This window comes from Rousettus aegyptiacus, unplaced genomic scaffold (assembly GCF_014176215.1).
Source record: "Rousettus aegyptiacus isolate mRouAeg1 unplaced genomic scaffold, mRouAeg1.p scaffold_m13_p_4, whole genome shotgun sequence".
In the NCBI taxonomy this organism is placed as follows: domain Eukaryota; kingdom Metazoa; phylum Chordata; class Mammalia; order Chiroptera; family Pteropodidae; genus Rousettus; species Rousettus aegyptiacus.
The window spans coordinates 22,671,752-22,698,269 of NW_023416307.1; the positions used below are offsets into that span (position 1 = coordinate 22,671,752).

At 44.7% G+C, this 26,518-nt stretch overlaps 1 protein-coding gene across 1 annotated transcript; it reads right to left on the reverse strand.

Moving 5' to 3' along the window:
• On the reverse strand, positions 1 to 26,460 carry RARRES1 (retinoic acid receptor responder 1). The gene is made up of 6 exons (XM_016149376.2): positions 26,159 to 26,460; positions 10,584 to 10,646; positions 8,214 to 8,397; positions 5,486 to 5,622; positions 1,332 to 1,394; positions 1 to 1,251 (listed from the first exon to the last, which is right to left on the reverse strand). Exons 1-6 carry the CDS (start codon positions 26,438 to 26,440, stop codon positions 1,102 to 1,104), a joined length of 879 nt encoding a protein of 292 aa, XP_016004862.2. The 5' UTR covers positions 26,441 to 26,460; the 3' UTR covers positions 1 to 1,101.
• Positions 26,461 to 26,518: the final 58 nt, after the last annotated feature.

Here is a 26,518-nt window from a genome sequence, read left to right on the forward strand (position 1 = left end):
TTAGAGGAGTTTATCATTTATTTTTGGCATGATTTAATCATTATAGGTTGATATTTTAGAAAAAGCATTTTTCTGTGCATTATCACATAGCTGAGAGATCTGATATTTTCTTTAAATGATTGTTTCCAGTGTTTCAGAATGCTTTTTACAGTTTTTAAAATCAAGTGGATGTTGGAGAAATTAATGCAAAGGATTGAGGTTTTAAATAGAAAAATATATAAAATGGATCTACTAAAAAGTAACAATATCATCCATCTTATTTTTATTTTGTAAGTATCCACATCTTTAAAATTTTCCTCTTCAGTGTAAACTTTTCCAATTTTCTAAGAGTGCAGACTCAAAAGTGGGTTTTTTTTGGTATATTTTAAAGCTAATACTTGCTAACCAATTACTTATGGCCAAGGAACTTGGCTAAAGGTTTTTAGACACAGATATAAGTATTCTATTAAATGATACTAATTTTGAGAAGCAAACAATGGCCACATTTCCAGGATCAATTCTTCCTACCTTAGGAACATATTCCACTGAATCTGATTTTAGGACATATTGTGTTTGCTTTTATAAATTACTTAGGCCAACACTAGGTCCACATTGTCCTTATAAGTAGAAATTGTAAATATTTGTTATATTTATTTTCAGTTATTTCACTGTTCCATTTAATACATGTTTGCAGACACTCAGCTTTATCTGTGAGACACTATATTTTTATTTTTAAGATATGAATTAAGCAATATTAAGAGTTCATTTAATTGTGGGTTAATACAGATTTCATCTACATAGACAAAGCTACAATCACATTTAACACATTTTATTTAAAAATGTATAAACATTTAGTTAAAAGTAGCTATCAAGTTAAAAAAGAATACTTGCTTGAAATCATAAAACATAGTAAAATTCCTTTCAAACATATAATATTCCTATAATTTGCTTTCAGTGAAATATATTATCTTTAAAAAAGCCCCAACATCTTTTAACTTTTGAGTATCACAGGCTTTCCCTAATTATTAGAAGGCCTTATACCTTAGTTACGTAATATAATAATGATTTAGGCTACTTAGTACTGTCATTTTGTTTAGAATTTGGAATAAGCAGATCTTCTTTTCAGAAATTACTGAGCTCTGTCGGTGCCGCGGCCGATCCTTCTTCAGTTCCAGAGGCTTCTTCTGGCGTCTGCTGCTCTTGACAGTGGTACTTCACTTTAAGAGCTTTGCTAGGGTACCAGACCAAGCGAATGCGACAGGGAATGAGTTCCTAGAAATAAGAGTTCAAAGATACTGTGATCTGCAAAAACTTCTGGCAAAATCAATTCTGTATGTAAGTTTGTGTTTTACCTGTGTTGAGAATTCATGGAGTAGAACGGTATAATCAAATTCAATGGCATCATCATTTGTTTTCTAGAGGGAGGAAAAAAGAGTGAGTATAATTATTACTTGTAGGTTTATATTAGCTCAGAATTCGGAAAGCTTATCTTATATAAATTCTTGTGTTGAATGGATGCTTTGACTCTCCTGCCGCCTTTTCAATTTTAGCCTCACTTCCCTTTGGCAGTATCCTGCATCAAGCTACCAAAGTCATAGATTCTTACTGTCATTTTGCCACTGAGTTCTACGAAAGTCTAATGGAGTGGCTATCACTCTTTCTAATATATATGGGTTTTGATGGAGGCTAAGATCAGTGGGGATAGGGAGAATCTTTTGACAAGCTTAGGAATCTAGCTACTGTATATGCACCTCAAGCTGACATGTTAGCCCTGACATGCCAGGTAATAAGATGGGCAGGGCAACTAGTACTTCTAGAATGCCACCATTGGGCCAGGTTCTGTGCTAGGCACTTTATACGTGTTTCATTGTGATTTTCCTGACTGCCTTACAAGAGTAGGTACTATGAGCCTGGTTTTACAGGGGAGGAAACCTGTAAAGTGGCATAGGAGGATTCAAACCCAGATCTACTGACTCCATCATGCATATTCTTCATGCTCTACCACACTGCCCCTAAAACCAGCGCACTAGATATTTATTGGGAGGCTGGCAGTCTTTTCACTTCTCTTATTCACTTGATTTCTCTTAAATTTTACTAGTGACTAAACAAATTTCCTATTTTGTTTTCAACACTTCTGATTTGGGGTGGGGGGGGGGCGGGCAGGGTGGAGTAGGCAAGGGAGCTTATCCCTTTCTAGTAAAATGGAAAGAGAGAAAAACAAACTCAACTTGGATTATAATTTTAATCACCAGGGTTTTATTGAGACTATTAAATCTTAAAAAGCAAAGACAGACAAAAGGAGTAGATAATTAAGTTTTATCTTCCCTTTGCTTACTTCAATGGAGCTTTTTACAAGCCATGAAATTTCCAGCAGGTGGGGAAGGTGCTGAGGGAAGTGGATAGAAGTGAGGGCCCCGATGGATCTGAAATTGACTGTTTTTCTATGGTGTCTGCATCGCTGGGCGGATTTCCCTCCTGCCTGGCAGTGTGTGTGAGAATATTCAAAGCAAACACCTGAGGCAAAAGCTGCAAAGTCAGAGAACTCATGAAAGAAAATCCACTATCTCTTTTATAAAGTAACAGTTTCCGGAGTCCTCAATGATCTGTTGGGCACTGCTGGGTTTGGGGCTGTATGTAGCCTTGCTCGACCCTCATTTGATGACTTGACCTCAGAAGGAAATGGTTATCTCAAGATGGCCCACGTCAGTAGGCTGCTGCATTGTATGATTTTTGTCTCAGACTTTTGTGCTGCCTGCACTATATCTCAAGACCTGACTGTTAACCAAGTATTTCTATAATTTAAAAATTGGTTTTACCTAAAAACGTAAAGTGTTTTTTCAGGTCAATGCCTTCTTATTCAGTTTTTGAAAATACTGAAGGAAATCATGGCAGTCTCCAGATTTTTGGCAAAAAAAGAGGCATGTCTTAAAACAAATGATGGGATTCCAACTCCATTTGACAAACTATCCTGCTGTATATACAGAATGTTACCCATTTTTTTTCCCATAGGAAAATTTGGATTATTATAAACCTTGGAAACCATGTGCCATTTAATGAAGCGCTTTCTCAGTAAAGTTAGTGAAATGGACCTTACATTTCTGTTTTTATGGATTCTTCTTCCTTCAGGAGGATATATCCTCCTTAAACCAAATCAAAAAGCAGGGCAGATTAAAGAGCCGCAGAGGGCACAGTGCACAGCCCAGCCCGGTAAGGCATTCCAGGGCCGGACTGCCCTCACCTAGTCGGGCTCTGCCAAGAAGTCATTATTTTTAATATTATTCAGAAATAATCTCCTTGGCTTCTAGTCAAGTCATCACAAATGCCAAATTTTTATAGTCCAAATTGATGATTTACTGTTATATTTTCTGGTAGCTCACACTTTCATGTTCCTAGAGACAGACTGGAAGTGTTAACGTTTGTTCCCTTTTACTTACTTGTTACCTACCTCACCATCCACCCACCCACCCCCCTCAAAAAAAAAAGATAAAGATAACAGTCCCTAGTAGAACCAGTGTGGTTTAAGTAGAGAGTAAGAAAGTTTAGGTTCTTAATACATGCTATCAAAAGTAGATTTCTTAGCTGAATAAATAAGGTAGATAAGATGGTTTCTATCATATATCTTTGGACAGTGGGGGCCCCTAGTTAGGGTATGACTTGAGCTGATTAATAATGATGTGCTACAGGTTAGACAGGGTTAGGTGCTGACAATATCTGGTAATTTTTGATAAGAGTTGGAACAACAGTCAGTTTTACTTTTCTCAGTTCATATTAAAGGCTAGGAGTGTGGGGAAAATCCTTATCCATTTTTTTTCTGTAGCCAGAAATCTCTCCCCTGCTCTTGGCATAGTCCTTAAGGTATTGGGAATGACATTCATTCTTTGGTTCTGAAGCAATAACTGCTCCAGTAAGATGGGTCTCATTTTATATTTGTATTCGGTCCTTTCTTTAGAACTTATATATTGTTTCGGTCCTTTCCTCGAGCTTTGTTCATCTGAGGCTGTGAGTTTATAAGCCTGCACTTCCTTACACAGTTGCACTGAAAGGTGAGTTTAACCCTGACTGTAAATATAGTAATGCCCACCCAGCAGGCATTTGGAAAAACTAAAATCCCTATACTTGCCTGAGCTACCTTGGGCCTCAGAGCTCCTTCATCCACTTCCTGCTACTGTGCTGGGCAGCCTTGGTTTTATCAGCCCTACTGTTCTGCTTCTAAGCTTGAGGACAGCGCCTAGATTTTAGTAACTTTTTAAAATCAGTGCTTGTTTTGGTTCTTGCTGTGTTGCTTCTTTGCTGAAAGTTCACAGGAATCTTCAGTGGCCAAGGAATAGCAGAATTTGCATACATTTCTTTAAGAGAACTCTAAGCTAAAATGCTTATCAACCTTGAAACCAAATTTTCCAATTGCTTCAGTGATTTAGATTTATGTGAGTTTCAAGGGCTTCAATAAGTTGGTTAATCCTCACTTAATAGGCCCTAAGAGATAAAGCGATTTGCCATGGATGACCCGGCAAGTCAGCTGCATATTCATTTATTATTTATCTAAAACCCAACCCCACAAGGTAAAAAGAAAAAAAAAAACTAAACTGAAACTCCTAAAAATCCTATGAATCATCCTTGACTTTTCTCATTCTCTGCTATCCATATCCAACTCATCAGCGAATGTGATTGGTCTATCTTCAAAATAGATCCTGGATCCAAACACTTCTCATCACCTTCACTGTTACCGCCCTGGTCCAAGGTACCACCAGGCCTTGCCTAGGTTATTGCAATACATACCTGGTCTTCCTGCTTTCACCCCTTGTCTCACTACAGTCTGTTCTTACCAAAGCAGCCAGAATGATCCTACTGTAAATCAGGTCATGTCGCTCCTCTGCTACAAACCCTCTAATGAGTGCAAGAGAGGTCCTTTTAATGGCCTCAAGGTCTTACATGAGCTGGTCCCTTCCATTCGATCTCACCTGTGGCATACTCCCCTCATCACTCAGTTCGGCCGCTCTAGCCCCACTGATATTCCTCCAGCCCATCAGCTACATTGCTTTTTCAGTTGCCTCTGCCCGAAATGCTCTTCCCTCACGGAAGCATGGCTCACTCTCGCTTCCCTTAGGCCTCTGCTCCAACGTCACTTCTGCTCAAATTAGAGGGACCTTCTTTAGACTATATCAGTAGTAATTCTGAAAATACCCTGGATTCCCTTTTTCCTACTTCTCTCCACAGCACTTATCACCATTTGATACTTAGTTACTTGTTTATTAGTTTACTGTCTGTCTTGTCTTCTCTCACTAGAATTAGTCTCCATGAGGGCAGCTACATTGTGTTTTTTTGTTCACGGCTATATCCTCAGTCCCTAATACGATACCTGGCCCCATTGCAGGTGTTCAACTATTTATTGAATGAATAAAATGCAGTGAAAACTCTCACCGGGAAATTAGAAATTCATATCAATCAAGTCTAAGAATACTGCCTTGGTTGTATCTTGTGGCACAAGTTACTTTTCAGTTTTTCTTACCCATTGCTTCACACCGCTGAGCTGCGCCATGTAGTAATGTAAAAACTGCGTTGTCTTTTCCCACATCACATAAGAGCTTCCAAGAAAAGCTAAATCCCAGATGGGTCTCAGAGAGGGATCTATATAGCCATGACTATCTGAGAGAGAGAGAGAAAAAAATTGTATTAAGGCATTTTGGGGACCAAATTTCAGAAGTTTTAGTAATGAAATAAGGGCTTATGTTTAGTCACATCAGTCATCTCTTTCACAGCAAGACCTTCAGCAAGATTCGTGTGTGTCTACGCTCTATGGAGATTTATATGCTTCAACCTGCCTTGTTAAATAAAGCCACTACAGAACAGTTCCAGGGCTATTTGCCGTACTATATAAATGCAAAGAAAGAGCTATAATAATACTCAAAGTTATTCTAAAATCTTGTTAGCTGAGGCATTTTATAATTAAATTGAAATGTCTATCCATTATCTTCACCACATTCCCTTCTGGTTTGGGTCTACGGTCAAAGTGATGGTCTTTGTCCTCCTCTGATCTTTGGCATTAAAGCTAATCAATGTATTAACAGCATCTCTACCACTTTTTTTGAACCATGATGAAATCAAGTGTTTTTTTTTTTCCCCCTGTGGTATTGTTTTTGGACATGCAGTCTTTTTAATTCAGCAAACATTCATTAAAAAAAAAAAACGAAACTTAAAAACAAAAAAAAAAACCTACTTAATATCAGCTACTGCTGGAGGTAAGGACACAGTGATTAATAAATGATCTCTTGTGACTTTAAGGAACTCAAATATTAGCACATAATTTATAACTACTCATGAACTTGTGAGAAGATAAATTCGGTCTACTAAATACTAAAAGGACATTTGAAAGTATAAATGCCGGTGGCACTGCCCTAAAATCAGGTGACAGGACTTCAGCCCTCTGTTCCCGGGTCCTCAGTCTTTCCTTTCGTATGTAGTATGCTTGGGCTCATCAACAGGAAGTTTATTTCATTAGGAAAAGTAAAATTTGTACTCACGATAAAAACCAGACTTTTTTTTTTTTTTTTAGGGCAAAAGTGTGGAGCATGGATATTCGAAACAGTTTAGAGTAGCTCACTTACTGATTGTAGAGAAACCGCACTGCGACGGACCCTGCCTTGGACTGATTAAATGCTGACTTAAATATGCTGAGATTTTAACTCAGACGGTACCCAGAGGGAATTACCACCGTTTTGATTCACTTTATTTAAAACCAAACCTTTTCAGTTTTGAGAAGATAATTTTATATACAGATACAGGCTAAAAATAGCACCATTAAATGTCTCCACTGAATTAAAAGTGACAAGTGAATTTTGTTGATGAAAAAGTGCCCTTTATTGAAAAAATGTTTTTGAAGCTTTATAGTAGCCACATTGTTAGATTGTTGTGGAATTACCCTTGTAGGCATTAAGGATTGATTAACTGAACATGATCCAGTTAACCTGCACTATCAAAAAGTGTCCCAAATCTAATGATCCTGTGGCAAACATTCAAAGAAAAGCTCCAATACAATTTCTAAAATTTGTGTTTTAAGGAGACTCTCTCTCTCTCTCTCTCTCTCTCTCTCTCTCTCTCTCTCCATATATATATATATATATATATATATATATATATATATATATATATAAAACCCTATTTCCCCAGTTAATGCTAAAGGGAGAAAAAAAAATCCCCCAAAAACTATAAATTTTAAGTATTCATCATTAGCCCATTTATTTCAGGCAGTGCTCAATATAAGCAAATTCTATAAGATTTTGAATTGTTCTTCATAATTATTTGAAGCGAGATTTAATCTGAGTCGTCGGAGAGCTATAATGAGACTTATCCAAGCTTCTGAGTTTTAGAAACACAAGGAGCAGTATTCCACCCCCAGGTTTTTGAGAACACTTAGTCTCCATAATTGATGGGGCGCAGGTGCACTCGGGAGCGGAGACCATAGGTCTTCCCACGTTGACATGGATCTGTCCAGTCTCTGGGCAAATGAGTGAACTGTGGGATGGGAAGAGCTGTAGCAGTCAGATGTCAAGTTTAATACCCAAGTGCAAGTCCAGAGACGACTTTTGTGGTTTTGGAAATTGGATTTGCCGGTAAGTGCCGAGTCTCGACGGCTGCCCACACACTCTGCTGAGCGCCAGAACGAGGGAGCCCTGCTTCACTTCGGCTGAGTCACTGCAAAGGGCAGCGCTCGTCCGCATCAGATGGCACCACCGCCTGTTAGCTCTGGACCTAAAATAAGATAAACTTGACTCTGCTGCAGCCTCCCAGCAAGGCACCGAGACAGTTAGCTCGCTCATCCCTAATGCAGAAGGCCGTGATGGGCCCAGTGGAGGCCCTACATGGTTATTTTGTCACCTCGAGTTTCCAAAGCCACCACCAGAAACCTCTAGAAATGTCATCTCAGGTTCTACACTCAACCCAGAAAACGCACGTGCTGTTACACAGACCTCCACCAGTTCCTCGGAGGTTCACCTCTTGCCTTGCCCTTATCTGGGATGGGAAGTGGGGAGATTAAAGAGGTACAGATACTGCATTGCACTGCAGGTAAAGAACAGGAAAATGATACTTCTGAATTTTGTTTAAATAATGAGGCCCACCACATTCTACAGTAGGATTAAAGTGCCATTTGTGGGGTAAACATTTTAATGATCATTCTTTTTAAGATTTAGCAATTACATATGTTCCTGAATATAGGATTTCCAGATACTGGTTCATACCGGGTATGCCGACTACATCCAAGGGGTTTTTAAGTTGCTTCATGTGCTTGTAAAGCAAGTGATCTTCTTGCTGCCTTTTGCTGTTCTCAATGAACCGTGTACAAGTGACATTAATGGCAGGTCTGGGTTTCTCATTCCTGAAAAACACTTGAGCAGAACAATTCCCCAAACGTTCTTCACCTTCCTGAAATAAAGATGAGGAGTCAAGTAGATGGGTGTAAATAGAATTAGATAGGCTTGTTCCTTATCCCTCCCCACCCACCCCAGTATATAAACTAAAGACACACAAGACAGAAGTTCCTTGTACACGGCCAGTACGTGCTGGCATGGATAGATGTAGTGGGCTTTGCTTTGGAGAAAGTGACTTTTGTGCTCATAGCTGAGCACAATAGTCCTTCACTCTTTGCTGTCACTTAAACTGCTTTCTGATGGCGCGCTTATAAAATAATGATGGGCTTATTTCAAAGAAACACCATTGGTATCTTTTAAGCATTGCTTGGTCCGAAGTTTAAAAAGGAACCCACTCCATGTCTCACACTAGTAAGCGGGAAGCCGGCACTTGAGCTCATGTCCGTCTGTAGTCAAAGCGCTGGCTCTGTGCTAACTCCATTTCCGCTAGATCTGATCTGGAGGGCGTGGGGACAGAGGTCACCCAAGCGGGGCTGATTTAACTATCTCAGTGACCAAGATGGTTGTTTGCTTTAACATCCAAACGTACATGCACTGAGAATTCTGACATCACCCTTGTCTTCCAAACCAGGGAGCTGGATAGGAGATGCTTCAAGCAGACATCAAACGTATGACTCATTTCTAGGACAGAGTTTCCCCAGCCCTTAAGAAAGGTCACATATTCCTTAACCTGACAATAAAAGCCAGGGAACCTAGTCCTAGGAAAATTGTACAGATCAGTCATTTAAAATGGGTAGAGTCCCAATTAAAACAACGACCAAAAATAAACTTTAAAAGCCCACAAGGAAGCAAACTGTAATCAGAATTGGGTCTGTGTAGTAAGCCCATTTCTAGAACAAACTCAAAAGAACAAATCAGCTTCCCACCACCACCCAGTGCCTGTTTTGAATTTTGAAGGAGGGGCAATTTCGGAGGTAGGATCCTAATGGTGCTGCATAGAGAAAGAGGTGAAGGGAGCATCAGAAAGAGGCTTATCAAAGGCAGAAGATGGAGCTGGTTGGTACATGATCTGCTTTGATGTCAAAGCCATTTCCAGGGAAGAGAAAACCAGGTATCTCCCCCTTTTGTTTTCCCTTCCTGCCCCCCCCCCGCACCTCCCCCAATCCCCCACCCCCACCCCGTTCCCATCCCAGTCAGCTCCACAGAATCAAAGCAATCCTCTGAAGATGAAAGAACCCCTTCACCCCCGGAAATGGAACACTGTAATTAGCTAGCCGTGCTTTTCAGAAAAACATATTTTTGGTCAAAGTAATCTAGTAAGTGTTTTCCCTTTAGTCTTAAGCTAACACTTTTAGCTTGCGACACTAGAAATCAAAACCATCTTTCTTATGTTTTAAGGACATTTTTAATTCTTAGGTTAGTTAGCGAAGTCAGAGTATATTATTGTCTTGTTAGGATTTGTTGCTGAGTCCTGGGTAAGCACTCTTTCTGCCAGGGGCACTGGGCTCAGGGGTCAGAGCTTGCCCTTTCCCTGCCCTCAACCCTGCCACCAGGAGACATTTCAATGCTGGATGTGGCCTGCTCATCCCTTCTGCTCAGCCCACACAGAGAATTCGGGCTGGTCTCTGCTCCACTTACGTGGCTGCCTCCCAGCTTTGCCCAGCACAAGGAAATTCATCTGGCTCTAATTTCTGTATGAGTTTTCTGTTGACTCTCTTCTTGAAAACAGGGAGAAGGAAATTGGCACACCATGGCCCACCTCATCAGAACAGTAGCAAAATAAATGATGCCTGTGGCACACGTTGGTCCTGCTCTGTTTTACAGAATGCCTCTATGTACGGAGGCTTCTGGAACTGGTCTCATGCTGTGCCCGCCTGCTACCGAGAAATGTCACCAGCTGATGGGAAGAGGAACAGGTTGGCATTTGAGGCTGAGTTGTTAGGTGTTGGGGGGCGGGGTACCAAGGGGAGCTGTGAAATTCCCTCCCGGGGGGAAGGAAGGAGGAGTGATGGCTGTGTGGGCCGTTTCCAATGCAACCCTGCATAAGGCCATGATGTTGAGAAAGTGAAATCTTGAGTTCTTGCCTAGCTCTGTTGTTCAGTTCTTGAAAGCAAAAAGGAAACAAAGAGGGACAAAAACAAAACCAAACCTACAGGTCACTAAATAGTAATATTCTCACTTTTTAAAAAATAAATGCATACGAGTTGCTAATAAGATACTTCGTGAATTATGGTAGCTTACCTCTGGGTTATAGCGTTCCGTGGTGAACGTCAGGTCAACTTTATATTCCTTCTTTGAATTAATCTGCAATATAGAAATTGAGTCTTAGCTAGTGGACGCTCTGCTAACATCTTCACATCCAAGAACCATAGCTGTCAGGGTCCCTCCTCCCCATTAAGCGTTCACAAGCAGGTATACCTCTAAACTTTGGAAATGCTTGTTTAGCCTTTTTAAACTTTAGAATTGCTTCCAATGCGTATCCTAAAGCAATTTAAACTGTTTAGAAGATCTTTATATTATTTGCCATCACCTTTTTCTTTTTCTTTAAAGAACAAAATGATCATTCTGTATGAGGAATATTTTCTAGAGAACTTTCTGCTGCATGAAGCTGAAGTTATTTCATATCATCTTAATTAAGTTAGACTCTGGAAACATCAATTTCAGCTGACTGTTAGCCCAGGGAAACAATAACCAAAGAGGATTATCTTATCTTAAATAGACCAGATATCATCCATTCCTGTTATTCTTAAAAAGTTCTGGGAAACTGGAGAATGGAGGGATTGGATCCCCGTGGCAGTTGTTTATGTAGAGAATACTTAAACACGCGAATGTAGAGATGGTGTGGGGTGTTGTGGGGGCAGGGGGTGCAGAACACAGAACAGGAGCAGTTGGCTTAGGGCTCATTTTCAGTCTTGAAATTGGTTCTGGGATAAGTTGAAACATTGATTTCTATGTACAAAATGCATACACATAACTCTGTCTTCTCATTCACTGTGTGTCAGGCACCCAGGACATAACAAAGAAATGTAATATCCAGTCCACCCTTCCCAGAAACCTATTTCTAATGTGGGAACGGGCAAGGCTCCAGCCGCGTAGTACAGCTCATCGGTCGAGCCAAATGCTGTCTTCCGTGCTGGGTGCTAGGTTAGGGAGGCTTCCTAGAGCAGGTGTGGGCTGAACTAACTCTCTGAGAAGCAGGTGCTGGCCCCGCAAAGGTGTGCGAATGCAGCGTGGACGTTCCAGGGGAGGCAGCGAAGCTAGAAAACAGGCTGTCTGGAGAGGCTGACTCGAGGTCAGGAAAGGCTCGTTTTTTTTAAGGAGGAGGAGATGAACTGGATCCCAAAATCTGTGGTAGCCCCCATAAAGTAAACCTGACTGCAGTGCTCAGGGTGTTATGAAGAGTAAGATGTGGCATTAAAAGGGCTAAGATAGTGCCTGGGTCAGGGTAAAAGTTCAATGTCTGTTCAGTATTTTTATCATTACTATAAAATCTGTAGACATAGGGGAGAGGATGAACTGTACTAGAAACGAGAGTCTGGCCCAAGTTTGAGGTTCGAGAAGAAGAGTAACACAAATTCTTATCAAGGCTGCTTTTACCCTGGTTTATTCCTGAAGCTCCCTATGAGTGGATGAGTGGTTAAAGGGTATGAAGTGTGACTTGCATGACAATAGCTGGGCAAGGCGGCTCCCCACAGCGTCTGCCTTGTCTCCTGAAGCTTGGTGTCTTCACCACCCCCACCCACATCAGAGGAGCACGCAGAACTGGGGGCCTGCCGCCTCCGCCGCCCTCCGCCACATTGGCTCCCCCAGACCGCTGATACTCATAGAAGGCAGCACTTCCACTTGCCGGCGGGTTCTAAGCCTTCACCTGCTGACTGCACCTGCCCCAGGGCCCTCCGGCCTGGGAGTCTGCCCTCCACGCCCATTGGGGCCCCTGAGTCAGGGGACCGGGTCGGTGGCAAGGCCATTCATGGGAAGAGGACGGGAAAGCAGAGTCGGCAGGCGCAATCTTTGGTGCTGGGGGACATTGGACACATCCAGGAGGCAGCTAAATGTATAGAAGCAGATTCAGTACGAGTAGTGGTTGGCGCCATGGACGAGGATGTTCTATCTAGGGAAGCATGTGTACTCCAAGAAGAGCCCTGAGGGCCACCAACTGTCACATCAACATTAAGTCGCTTATTTGCTATACATGAGAATTCATAGTATATATGAAAAAAGGCTTCTATGGAAAGTAACCTCACAGGGTGATCTGATCACAAAGTCCTAACTGGACAGGTCATGGTGAGGAAGGGCTCCGTTGGGTTCCTCGGCGTTGGGTCGCCCGGAGTAGAGGCCTCACTTTTCCTGACCCTATAGCTTAACAATAGATTGTGCCACGTGGCTTGATTCAGAACTTGGAACATTCCCTGCCATACAGAGTTGCATTGAAACTTAAGATTAATGCCCTTATGCTCTCTGATCACAACCCTTGTCTAGCATTCTTTCCAGACTACTCCCACCTTTGTTCCTGGGTTGCTCACACCTCTGGAGGACCACGTTGCCAGAGGAATGGCTTTGAGAGCACAGTAGACCCCCCAGAACTGTCATGCAGCCCCTGGAATAATGCCCAGATTGTCCCTTAAATACCCTAAGCCAGACTGAGAAAGAAAGGCAGTTTTTGGTTTTTGTTTTTTAAAACGCCTACAGCACCTGGTCTCCCTAGGTGGTTTCCCATCCAAGTGCTAACCAGGCCTGACCCTGCTTAGCTTCTGAGATCAGCCGAGATCAGACAGGTTCGGGCATGTTCAGGGTGACATGGCCACAGACGAGGAAGGCAGTTTTGAAGGTGCTTACCTGCTGCCTTCTCAGATCACCGGTGCTCTAACAATAAACACTTATTCTAAATATCCCAACTCCTGTGTCGGTCTATAGGCTGAGTAGCTGGCGCCTGGGACCCAGCCATGGAGTCCATGGCTTTTTTGATAAACCTCTTAGTAAAAGGTTTATCAGTCCCTTAAGTAAGCCTTGTCCACTGTTTCTGTGCATCTAAGTTAATGCACCTTCGAAATATGTCTTAACCACCCTCAAGAGAGCACATAACCTCGTTAACTATCCTGTATTCCAGGGGTCCCCAACCCCTGGGTCATGAACCAGTAGTGTGGTCCGTGGCCTGTTAGGAACTGGGCCACACAGGAAGAGGTGAGCAGAGGGCAAGCAAGAGAAGTTTTATCTGTATTTGCAGCCGCTCCCTAACGCTAGCATCACTGCCTCAGCTCCACCTCAGGCCATCAGGGGTTAGATCAGGAGCACCAGTCCCTGGTGTCAGAAAGGTTGGGGAACACTGCCATAATCCAATTCCTGCCTTGCTTTCTCTGACCTCCATGTAACCTTGCTTACTCTCCCTCCTTGATTTCAAATGCATAAAAGAAACTGCAAAAGTGTCACTCTCAGGAGTAGTGGAGATCTTGCTTCCAATAGTCATTTTGGCTCAAAATAAATAGATAAATAAATTTATAAGAATTCTCTACAGGTTTGGATGTTTCTTATGTTGACAACCAAAATAGTCTTTTTAATTAATGATACAATCGTGCTCATTTTAAGTAGTCCTTGAGTTATTCTTCGACTCAATGGGGTTTTTTTGGAAACACAAGGAGGCAAAGTGAGGTGCCAATACTATTCTTTGTAGGGAAAGAGAATCCCACAGCACACCCTGTGAGCTGAGTCCAAATGGAGCCTGTCCTTCTGAAATGTTATTTTCGTGGCTGATTTGATTTCCTTATTTTGTTTTAATTGGGCAATCTTAAAAGCGTCTACATTTTATTCAAAATAAGATTTTTACATGTTTTTTGGTTGTACTATATCATTTATCAAGATGCAGCCTTTTTATCTCTCATAAAGGCCTCCCCTTTCTCCCTTCCTCTGAGTCACAGATTCCCCAAGGCAGCTTTGCTGGGTCTCCTGAGATAAGCAGAGTGGCCACAGGCCATTCCTCCCCGCCCCCCCCCACCCCCCAGAAGTGTCTCATGATCCTGCAGCTTTAGGATCATGTTTTGCTTCAGTTAAAATTATTCCGCGATAAAGAGGTCTTTGTTGTTCCGCATTCACTTTAGGAGTTGTTCAACACCTAACCCTTCTGAGCACTGTGCGAGGAGCAGGGGTATAGGGAACAAACCAGTCACAGCCCTGCCCTCAGGGCAGTCAGGTGGAGGCGGAGGACTGCAAAGATACGGTTGCAGATTTGGTTTTTTGATTATAAATAACTTAAGATCTATGAAAGGATAAGTGGAAAATTGATCCAGTCTAGGAACTGGAGAAGTGGCATTTGAGCTGAACTCTGAAGATTGAGAAGGAATTGGCTTTGGGGATCACGGAGGGGGACAGCAGGGGCCACCCAGGGATCAGCGATCAGGGCCAGAGAGTCAGGAGGAGGCAGACGAGGCAGACGGGTGGGCAGCGGGCCCTGAAAGCTATGGTGAGGGCTTCGTCCTAAGAGAAATGGGAAGTTGTGGGCAAGAAGAAACGACTTTGCAATGATGCCTCTGGCTGGAGCGAAGAGAACTGGGGCTGGAGTGGGGAGGTGTCCAGACCAAACGTGGTTTGTAGGAGGCTAGTCGACTGGGCAGGTGAACCTGGGTGGGGACCGTGGAAATGGAGAGCAGTGTGTGGTGGACAGATAGGAGTCCTACTCCAAGGGAAGCAATGAGGAGTTGTGTAATTCAAGACCAGAAATTATCACTAGGATACAAGTTTCCTATTAAGACAATATTATTACATTAGCCACATTTAAGCGATGCTTGTATTTACAGAACAACGACAGCCAGACATTTGATTTGGTCCTGTGTCTGGGACTGTGCTAAGCACTTCGGGTGTCTTCGTGCTAACAGAGCTCCGAAGGCTTGCTCATACCCAGGAGTAATTGGAGAAGTGCAAATTAAAGAAGCAATGAGGTATTCCTGCACAACTATTAGACTGGCGATTCGTTAGAAAGTGGACAGGGCCCATCGCTGGCCAGGTTTAGGAGTTTCAGACTGCTTCTGCGTGCCTGGCGGGAGGGCGCTGGGGGCAGCTTGGATGGGGAGTGGCCTAGCCCGCTGGGTCAGATCAAGCTAACCAACATCCTACGATCCAGCAGCCCCACTGCTGGGCATGGATGCAGAGAAACAGGTGCTGGTTATAGGAGACCCATAGGAGGATGTTACCAGGATTGCTCCCTCAGCTTCGTACCTGGACCAACAGGCACATGAATGAGCTTTTAAAAAGAAAGCCATTTAAAATGTTGAGTCCAAAGTTAGTCAGTGTAGATGCCCCTACCCCATACCCTAAGCGCCTGTCTTTGTTCTTCACATTGTCAGCGTGATTAGATTTGAGGAGCAGGGTAACTGGCTCATTAAGTAGCTGTGAATCCGGAAGCTCAAGGTCAAGTGGTCCTCCCTCTGTGGCTTGCACATAGATTGCTACAGCCACACAGTGCAAAGCTATTATTAAAAAATAAAAGTAAAAAAGCTAAATAGACATTTTTGAAAGGGCTGAAGCTGATGCTGGGGAAGGTGACAAGCACTTCCTCTTTCCCGGGGTCAGGCAGAACTCGGAGCTTAGTTCTTCCCCTCCCCCTGCTGCCTAAACTGTCCATCTGCAAAACAGATCAGGAAGCTTCACCTCCCTTTCTTAAAACACAGCCAGAGGCACAACACATTGTTCTAATGCCTTCCAGAATAAGGCTCTTTATATAAAGAAAAAGTCAATAAACAAAGCAAATGCCCATGTGACCCTATAATCTTAAGGAATCAATTAGAAGCTCTGCTACAGAGTTGTTTTTAATTCGGTCATCCCCACTCATCTGAGGGGCATACTTCCAAGACCTCCAGTGGATGTCTGAAACTGTGGCTAGTACCGAATCCTGCATATTCTATGTTATTTCTATATATACATAATTATAAAATTTTATTTATTAGGCACAATAAGAGGTTAACAACAACAATAAAAAAAGAACAAATATAACAATATACTATATATAATAAAACTAATGTGAATGTGTCCTATCTCTTCTTTTTTTTTCTCTCTCTCTCAAAATATCTGATAAACGAGATGGCTCCTAAGTGACTAATGTTTGGGTAGTGTACACGGCTTCAAATGGATGATTCATGTCCCTGGCAGAGATTTCACCACCCTACTCAGAATAGCACTCAGGTTAAAACTTATAAATTGTTTATTTCTGGAATATTCCATGGGTAACTGAAAGCGCAGAAAGTAACACTGTCGATAAAGAGGGACTCCTGTATGTATAAAAGAGGGCTTATGGACTATAGCCTATAACTGATGGACAGTCGTGGACCACCAATGACATGGTTTATGTTCTGATCTGTTTTTTTTTTTTTTTTTGGTGTGTTTTGTTTCTTTTATAGGTTTCTTGCTTTTTGCTGCCATCATCCATGGAGAAGGACAGAATCCCCACAACCACCCCCACGTGTGTCTTCCCCAGGCCATGCCTCATTACTGGCTCCTCATGGCAATGATCAACACTTTGATTTGGGCTTCCCTTGCAGTCTGGTGGAAGGGAGAGAGGCCACTTTTAAAGTCCTGTTTGAAAAAGACTATAACGAAATGCCTACAAAGGACTGAACTCATCACTGTGCATGTACATGCGTGCGTGCGTGTGTGTGTGTGTGTGTGTGTGTGTGTATTTTGGTAGAAAAAAAATGCTCCTTAAATCTTTATCAAATCAATATCGAGCGTTTTTTCACTGCTTGCACATAAAGCATCCTGCTAGCCACTGGAGAGGAATCACGATAAAAATTATAACGTATACAGTGAGCTCTCACACATGCATCACGAAGTTCTACACAGTGCCTGCGTATCACTCATCACAAGGGCTTTTTGAGGTAAAGACTGTTGCTATCCCCATTTTAAGGATGGAGAAACTGAGGTACTTGCCCAAAGTTAAGGAATTGCCAGTCACGGAGCTAGCGAGTAAGGACGCCAGGCTCCAAAGCTGCCACTGTCCTCTTCTATGGCACAGAGGTCGCACAAACAGAGCCAGCAACCTCTAAGAGAGGGTGGAGAGAAAGCCTCCTGGGGTGCGTGTGTGGGTGAGGGGGACTGTGCTTATAACCACAGTGTCTGTAGACGGGATCATCCCAAATCTCCTGGAAGGCAGACAGCCAGATAGGGCGTGTGTTTCGTAGGACTGAATAACAAAGTACCACAAACTGGGAGCCTTAACACAACAGAAGTGGATTCTCTCACAGTTCTGGAGGCCGGACGTCTAAAATCAAAGTGTCATCAGGGCCTCACTCTCCCTGAGACTCTGGGTAGATCCGTCCCTAGGGTCAGTGGTGCCACCAGCCCTTGGCTTACGCATTGCTCCCATCTCAGTCTCTGTCTTCAGATTGGTGTCCTTCTCCCATGATCTTCTTATAAGGACACCAGTCATAGGATTTAGGGGCCCTGCTAATCCTCTTTGGCCTTATCATAACTTGAGTACATCCGCAGAGACTGTTTCTAAGGAAGGTCATATTTACAGGTACAGGGCGTGGGGGGCTCAGGACATCGACACATCATTTTGGTGGACACAGCCCACAACAGCACGGAAGCGAAGGTGATCTGAGACTTTGGAAGGAGGCCCTGGCTGCACCCTTTCAGGCAAGGTATAAACGGGAGCTGGAGCCAGTGCAGGTGGGGAAATCTCCAGGCAGGACTAGGGTTGGGACAAGTGGAGAGAAAGGGAGGGGGTGTTCGAGACAAGGGAGAGAGCGTGAGTTAATGGAGAGGAATACTCAGCGCTGGGGTCTAGCTGGTGGATAGGGGCCAGGTTAGAGAAGGTTTGTACAAGGACTTTAACCCAGAGCAGTGGGTCTCACACTTGAGCTGCCGCAGAATCTCCCAGAGGGAATGCTGGGAGTTTCAGTGACTCTGGGGCGGAGCCTGAGTTCCAAAACTCACTGATGCTGCTGGTCAAAGAACTGTCTAGATGCTGAGGGAAACCCCTAAAGTTCTGAGGGAGGGGTAGAAAATGACAAGTAGCTCCTGTGACAGTCACTAGAACGTAACTGAGTAGGAGACTGAAGACAGGACAGTGAGTTTCCGCCAAAGGCCTGAGGGTGTCACGAGGGCTGGACAAATGGGGGAGCGTTAGTATCTCAAGGTGTGGTGAGCTGGAGTCTCTGGCAAATCAGCCCATGATGCCTTAGTAAATAAGAAGACAAGTCTACCCTCTGCTTCAGGGGGTGCAGTCGAGAAACTCTAGGGTGATGCAGAATGTGCTCCTTTTCAAGCAGGAACATTTGAAGAAGACAGCCTGGATTTAAATCATTTTCAAAGAACATTCGCTTCTTGCTTCCTGTTACATGGACAGCGATCTTGTCGTGCAAAGACATTTGCATATGCAGCGAGAAGTTAAAACTGCACATTTTAACAACGACTCTCCAATGTCTCATTTTCATTAAAAAGTTGTTTCATGTAAAGCATCAAGCTTTGTTTTCGTGTCAATGGATCAAAGATTTTTCCTCTGGTGTGTGTCTGAACTATCTTTATATGGGTACAATACGATGTTTGTTTAAAAGTAAAATCGTTGAAATATTGGGAGTATTGGAAATAAACTGGAGGAAACCGATGAGAAATGGAGAATAGGTATTTATTCTAAGAACATATTTCTGAAACACGATACCCCCTTTAAACTCACCCCAAACCTTGGAGCGAATGGCAAAGGGGGGACGAAGCTGCAGGAATGCCACAGAAACGCTGTGACCCTGGGAGCCTCAACTAGCTTCTGCCGGAAGCGAGTCTACAGAAAGAAAACCCCGTGCTCTGGGGAAACTCTGTCCCTTGTTTCCCTGTCCCTGACATTGGTCGCTGAGCATGGTCCCCTCACGGTGCCTTCCAGCTGGCTCTGACAACTTGGAACATCATGTTTTCAGGTGGGGGAGGGGGCGGGCACCCCGCTAGCTGTCAAGAGCTCCCAGGTGATTTTAATCTCCCCTCCCTCGCACTCTGGGCCTCTCTGGCAGAACAGACTCAGCTTCTAAATGTCCCTTCCAGCCTTCACATTTGGGAAGAAAACATAAATGTCATGCCATTCCAGTAAAAGCAAACGTGTTCATTTTATAAGGTTAGTTTTATGAGTCAGGCTTAGCTGGAGACAAGTAAACAACTCAGCGGTGGATAAAAATTGCCGTGCCGTTCTTACGTACTGGCGGGGAGAGAGCATCAGTGTATTACATTATAGCCCGGGACTGTCTGATTGCATTTCCCTTCTCTCAGGCAACAACAGATAAAGCGAAAACAGCTTATGGAACAAAACGTCAGTGACTTTCAGATCAGGCCCTGTCCGGCAAGGGCCAAGGAGATCTTTGCATGTGGGTGCTTTGCTTTAGTGGGTTGAGTAGCAGAGGGAAAGAGACAGAATGCTGTGTTCATCTCTGTTTAGTCAGGTCCTGGTAGGAGTCCTTGACCCCTTGAAAGGAGCCAGCGTGGACATGGCCAGAGGCGCTGTTCTCTGCTTTGCCTCTTGCTCGGGAGCAGGGCTAATTAGAAAAGGCTGCTCGTAAGAGGGCTGTGATGAGCCGAGTCTCCTTCCGTCCTCCAGAAGGGCTGGGAATGGCCCAGCCTCCTGTTCCAGGTGCCCAGTGGACTCAGCACCCTTTACAGCTACCTCTGTTTTCATTTTAAAAATATTTAACATTTGTGTCTTGCAGGGCCCTCTGCTAGGTCAGAGGAGGAGATAAAGAGACACAGGGGTCCGCTGTCTTTGCCTCGCAGAAGCAGACACACAAGCGGAGTGGGAATGAAGCTAGCTGTTGGGGAGCAAGCACAAAGCAGCCCCCCGTCAAGTGCCAGGACAGGGTGTGGAAGGCAGGCACGTTCAGAGGCAGGGTTGCCAGGCCTGCAGAGACCAGCCAGGCAGGAGGCAGAGCAGGCGCTGCCGATTCTTGGTTACGATCACTTGTCCAGCAGTATACCTGCAGGAGTTCAGAGCCACCCAGGAGCTGGGAATGGGAGGCTGAGTAATCACCTAATTCCCGGAGCCTGTGAATGTTACTTTACAGGGCAAAGGGCACTTGGCCAATGTGATTAAGGTAAGGATCCTGAGATGGGCAGAGAAACCTGGATTACCCAGGTGGGCCCACTGTACTCACAGGGGTCCTTATGGGGGAGGAGACAGTAGTTTACATTCAGGAGATGCTTCACAGCTGGGTCTGAAGATGGAGGATGGAGTCATGAGCCAAGGTGTGCAAGTGGCTTCTAGAAGCTGGAAAAGGTAAGGAAATGGGTTCCGCACTACAGTGTCCAGAAGGAACGCAGCCCTTCCCACACCTTGATCTCTTTTTAGTCCAGGGAGACCAACCCATTTCAGAATTCTGACTTCCAGAATTATAGGAGAATAAATACGTAGGTTTTTTTTCACCTACCAAGTTTGTGGTAATATGAGAGAGCAGTGAAACTAAAACAGATACCGAATTACTTGTGATCCTAAGTGTCCTGTTGTGTGTGGCCACGTCGCCTTGGGGCCATCCTGGCATCGCATACAACACACACACACACACACACACACACACACACACACACACACACAGCGACGATACAGGACCCCCTCTCACAACTTGACTTTACTGACTAGAGGCATCCTGAACAACCATGGGAAGCAACCAAGAGTGGAGGCCTGCTCTGGGGACTGACCCAGCCACGCACTGTGGGACCAGCTCTGTAAAAGCCTCTTCAATTTAGGCTCCATCGCAAAAGCAATCAAATGCCAAGGCTGCATAAACCTCTAGGGTGATTTGTTGCCGATTCAGTGAGATCAAGGGTCAGGCTGGATTTGGGAGTTTGTGTGTGTGTGTGTGTGTGTGTTTTTAAAATTTCATGTCTCGTTAATATCAGTCATTTTAGGGCTGGGTACTCCTTCTCCAGCAGAACAGCCTAGGTCCTTCAAGAAAGAGTGTACAGCCAAGCTGGGTTCCAGGTGGTTAAATTCACAACCCGCCACCGCGGGTCTTTATTTGGGGGCACCGCTGACACCCTGTGATCGCACGCATCCTTGGCTATGGACACGACATGCGGCAGGGCAAGTGGAAAATGTTGTGGGCTGGTAAAAAATGTTTGTGGTTCAAAACCAATTTATTACAAGCTGGTTAAAAGCATTCCTACTTGCTAGCTCATCCGGGTACAGTTGGCTTGGGTGACTGCCAAAGTGCCAAGGAGGTCAAGACCAAAGTGTACCCCCACAGCCAGGGGGCCTTTCCCCACCCCATGCTGGACCCAGACTCTGCAGTCAGATCCTGCAGGGCAGGTGAGAGCTATGGCAGGAGGCCAGGCGGAGACCTTGGGTGTCAGCAGGAGCAGTGCCCGGGGAGGAAGGACAGCTAAATGGCTCTGTTCTGTGCTTTCGGGGGACCACTGTGTTTCGTCCCCACGGCGGTGTGAGAGCACCCAAGGGCTCTGCTATTCTCCGCGCCCTCCCCCCCCGCCGCCAATTCTTTCCAAGGACTGCAAAGATACTTAGGGCCTTCCTTGAGAGAAAGTAAGGATGATTTCACTTGAGTGCTTTATGACTCATCTTTCCCCGTCCCTATTCACTGTGGCCTTTTCCATTCCCCAGCTTTGCTTCTATGGCCTGATTAATGTACTGCTTTCCTATTCTTGTGCACAACCAGCTCTGAATTATCAACTGTAATGACGAGAAGACTTCAAGAGGAGCGGTAATTGCATGCATTATGTTGTATTTTAGTGCTTTATAGATCGAAAGGTGATAAAGGTTTTTCTTAGTAGGGTGAGTGCTCACCTGTCTTGTGGCTCTGCTGACAGGCTCTGGTCAGCTGTCAGCCACACGACAGGCATCCAAAGGAGCCCAGCCCGCCTGCACCAGGGCAGCCTGATGCTTACCACAAGTCAGTTCTTTTGCTCCCAAACTTGCTTAAGCCAGGTGTACTTATTACCTAATTGCATAATTATGTTATGTAAACTGGTGAAGAGTGGGTATAAAAAAAAGGTGTCAAAGAAATCCAAGTTAAATGCTGTAGAAGGAATTGATAAAGTCGTCTCTAAAACTCTTGCTGTTGAATTGGTGTGGGGTGTCAAGACTGGGCAAGAAAAAAGGAAAAGGAAGAGGATTATGCACTGTACTCTTTGCAAATGAGCCCTCCATTTGCAAAGAGTAGGTAAGTAAACCAAAATGCAACATAAGTGTGTCTTTTCATTAAAAAGACTGCAAGGAGTGCCAATTAAATGTCCTTGGCCCTATACCAAAAGATAGGTGATACGTTTACATTTACAAATATTTTAATTTAAATCGAAGCAATTAGGGTATGAACATAATGTTCCCCCTACAATTCGGGTCAGTTGTTTTAATTATGTTCCTTACTGGTCCAGTCCAGGCCAAAGGGCATTAACCTTAAGTGACCATTCTCAGAGCAATGTCCGAATGGGCTGACTTATCATGAAGTGTGGCCACAGAGATCTCAGTCAGTCTCTCTACATTTCAGGAAAGGGCTGGCCATTCACCCGCTGCTTGGGGTGAGGGCCAGTGGTCCCAGGACTTACTGAGTGGCCAGAGAAGACTTGTCTCCGTGTAAGGCGTAGCCTTGAGTAATGGGAGTGGAGCTGAGCTAGTATATCCTGGGTAGCATAAGAACTCTCAACACTACTCAGAATGGTCCACCACTGGTTCTGAGATGTGCCAGGTGATATCAGAAAATTTGAAGCCTCTTTGGTTGTGGAAGGATAGGGCCAGGCCAGGAAGGAGATAGCATCAGGTGGGAGCAGAAGCTCAGGTCTGTGACCACTCCCTACAATTACTAAGCAAAACAAAACAGAATGTTCACTTGCACTTTTTCACCAATTAGCACCAATTTCTTCTCAGAACTTTTTTGTTTCATTTACTACCAAAGCCATAACTGCATTTCACCACTAGAGGGCAACAGTGTTCCTAAAATGAGGGATTCTTGCAGAACCAAGAAATCACATAGAATCAAGAAATTTCAGAGCTGGAAGAGGTCTTTAAAATCATTTGGTTCACTAGCGCGCGCGCGCTCGCGCGCTCTCTCTCTCTCTCTCTCTCTCTCTCTCTCTCTCTCTCTCTCTCTCTCTCTTTCTCTCTCTCTCTCTCTTTAGCTGAAGCCAACAGCAAGAACTGCATTCTTCATAATAGCCTAATTCATACATACACATTTGAAACATTGTGAGGCACTACTTACACTTCTGAAATGTGCTTTAATAGTTTCCCCCAAAAAACAAACAAAAAACCCACAAAACAACTGCAACCTACTAAGTTGATTTCATAACCCATTAATGGTCCATTAGTTTGTAAAACTCTGACTTGGCCCCAACCTCTCACCTTGCAAAGTGGCATGTTGACCCCGAGGATGGACAGGGATCTCCACTAGCTATACTTCTTACCCACCCAGCCAGCCACCTGCTCACCCAGGGGTCACTCCTAGGTGCATGACACTGTGCAGCAAATGAGTGCTCACTCTGAAAACGCAGTGATTGGATAAAGGCACAAACCCGAGCTTTGGGGATCTATCATTTTTCACTTCTTGTCAGTGCTACAACTTCTCTTGTAATTGAAACAGAAAATCTTAAGTCATTACTGTGAAAGTCCCATGCGGGTGGTGTCTCTGCTTCTCAGTGAGGCAGCTGAGTGACTACTAAACTGGATGAATCTCAGAGGCCTTCGTGATGATCCCATCCCACTCTGAATTAGGGCCACAATATCTAGTCCAGAGCCTTACACCTAGCATAGTTAGCAGAACATGGATTATTTCCATTCCAAATGAGGCAACAGCCAGAGACTTGTATGACCTTCTCTAGGTCATGTGGCTCATTGCAGGCAGAGCAGGGTCTGGTATCTGGGTTCCCTGCAACACCTCACGAGCTGGCCTCCCACATTCTGGAACGGGAGTCCATCCACGGCAGTTCCCCAGAAGGAATCACACTCTCAGCCACTCCCTCCTCTGCTTCTGTCACCCCCAAGAACCCTGGCAGGCTGTTTTCACACGTTTAAAGCACACCCTGCCCCAGCTGCCTTGATCACCCTTGGAGATGAATTCTTTTTTACTGGGGGTATTTGGAGAAGGCAGAAAAATGGAGGAAAATAATTTCGCTGAATTCCTGAGAGGAAACTGAAACCACTTTAGCCGCCAGGGATTCTTGACCCTGAAAATCACTAAACTCTCTTCCTTGGATACTTGATTTTAGTTTAACTTATTTTTTTTAATTGAAGAAATGATTTAAATTTTTTCCCCCGTCTACCTCCTCCCTCATGGTTACTTGATTTTAAAACATTTCAAACCATTTTTTGGAGGAAACGTAAAGGTAGATCAGATGACCATAGGAACTTACCCTGCCTTGGGGTCAGTGCCCTGGATTCTTCTACTTAACGCCTCCACCCTCTCATGTACATCTGCTTCGAATTTATTGACTTATTCCCGCCCACCCCTCTTTTGGGGCCCAAAGGAGGATCCCTTTAAATGTCAGGATCATTAGACTATTTCAGAAGAAAAGCAGTAACTGAGAGCTCTTTTTAGACGAGAAAGGGAATTTTTTCTTAACTCGGGTTTTGAGAGCTATTTTGTCAAAGATGCTGAGTATTTTTTTTCAAGAGGGTGACTCAATGTGTGCAAATACAAAGTATTTTATTATTTTATTTTATTTATTTTATGGTCTTAGAAGGAAGAGAAAAAAAAATTCCTGGAATCTGACAACTGGTACACCTTAAAATCTGAGCTTGGTTTTCTATAGAGAATCCTTTGGCTGGTAACCAGGGGGCAGAGCTTCAGGAAGGCCCTCTTTGGGGTCTGGGAGGTGGCTGCTCCATTCTACTTTGATAAAAGTTCCCAAGCTCTGTTTCCTCCTTCTCTGTTGAGCTAGTAAAACTAAACTTTTTTCTCCCAAAGAGAGCAAGGATTGTTAAAACAGGTGACATGACACAGGCTGCCTCTTCCAAGGAACAATTTTTTATTTCAGTTTCAATAAATGTAGCACCTGAGGTGCTGGATTGAGTCTCTGAGGAACCAAGGCTGAGCTTCCAAAAGGCCTACCCTACTCCTGTGTCTGACATCAGGTCTAGAATAATCTTAAACTGAAAACCTGCTGACACTTTTTAAAACTACCTATTTACACACTGTACTCAATTCTAGATTCTTTGAGGCTGAGTCTGCAGGCTCTGTGGAACAGGAGAATTACTGGAAAGCGCATCATTACTTTAGGGGCAGACTTAGTGTAGTTCTGTAACTTTTGTAATATTCTGTTTGATGAAGAAAGCAATGTAGTTTCATTGACACAAAATGAAGCCTACAGCCAGTTCCTTGAAATCAGCAATCAAACAGGCTGCAACGTTCTCATTCATTCTATTCGCACAGAATGAGCCCTGGTCTATTCACTCCCATTGGATTAAAGCAGACGCCAATATTACCAAGATTCCTACCCAGGCCCAAGCAGAAATACCAACCACATTCTGAAGCCCATGCTTGGTGGCCTGTAATTGACAAGCCAGTCTGTCCGTGGCCGGGCGTGGGAACTGTCTTAGATTTTTGAAGCCTCGCCCAGGGCTTCTGCTGTAGCCACTGGTGGGTCGCGCCCGCGGTGACCACCCTAATTGCAACAACTCTGGGCACCCCCAGGCAAGATCGAGCCTTGCGTTTTGGGCTTGTTTCTCAGTTTGCCCATGCACCTCTTCCCCAGGTATGGCAGCTGCCCTGTGAAAAATCTACGGCCTTGCAAATGCCGCAAAGAACCAGCCCGTCTCCTGCGGACTTGCGCAGCTATGCTCGCCTTCCGCGGGCGCTTCCGGGGCGCACGGGCACTAGCTCGGACCCGGCTGCGGCCGCGGCTCCCGCACTCACCCACGCGCGGCCCTCCTGCACGGCGGCCAGCACTCGCAGGGCGCTGGGCGAACCCGCGCGGAAGTTGAAGAAGTGCAGCGCCGCGCGCGCCGCCTGCTGCAGGAGCCCGCGCGGCAGCGCCGCGTCCTGACGCCACCCGGAGTCCTCGGCGCCCCCGGACCCCGCGGGCGCGGCCGTCGCCCCCTGGAGGGCGAGCAGCAGCAGCGGCAGCGCGACCAGCGGGGAGGTGGGGCGCGGGTCCCCGGGCGCAGGCGCGGGCAGGGGTCGCCGGTGGGGCTGCATGGGCGCGGGAGGGCTGGCGTGGCGCTCGCACGACTCGGGCTCGGAGCGGGCGACGCTGGCGCTCGAGGAAATAAAGCC

Excerpts from the sequence above, each read along its gene's own strand:
- RARRES1 (XM_016149376.2), bottom strand. The coding sequence starts at position 26,440 with ATGCAGCCCCACCGGCGACCCCTGCCCGCGCCTGCGCCCGGGGACCCG. Across the intron at positions 8,398-10,583 it reads CGGAACGCTATAACCCAGAG|GAAGGTGAAGAACGTTTGGG; the intron begins GTAAGCTACCAT and ends TCTTTATTTCAG. Across the intron at positions 1,252-1,331 it reads TCCATGAATTCTCAACACAG|GAACTCATTCCCTGTCGCAT; the intron begins GTAAAACACAAA and ends TCTTATTTCTAG.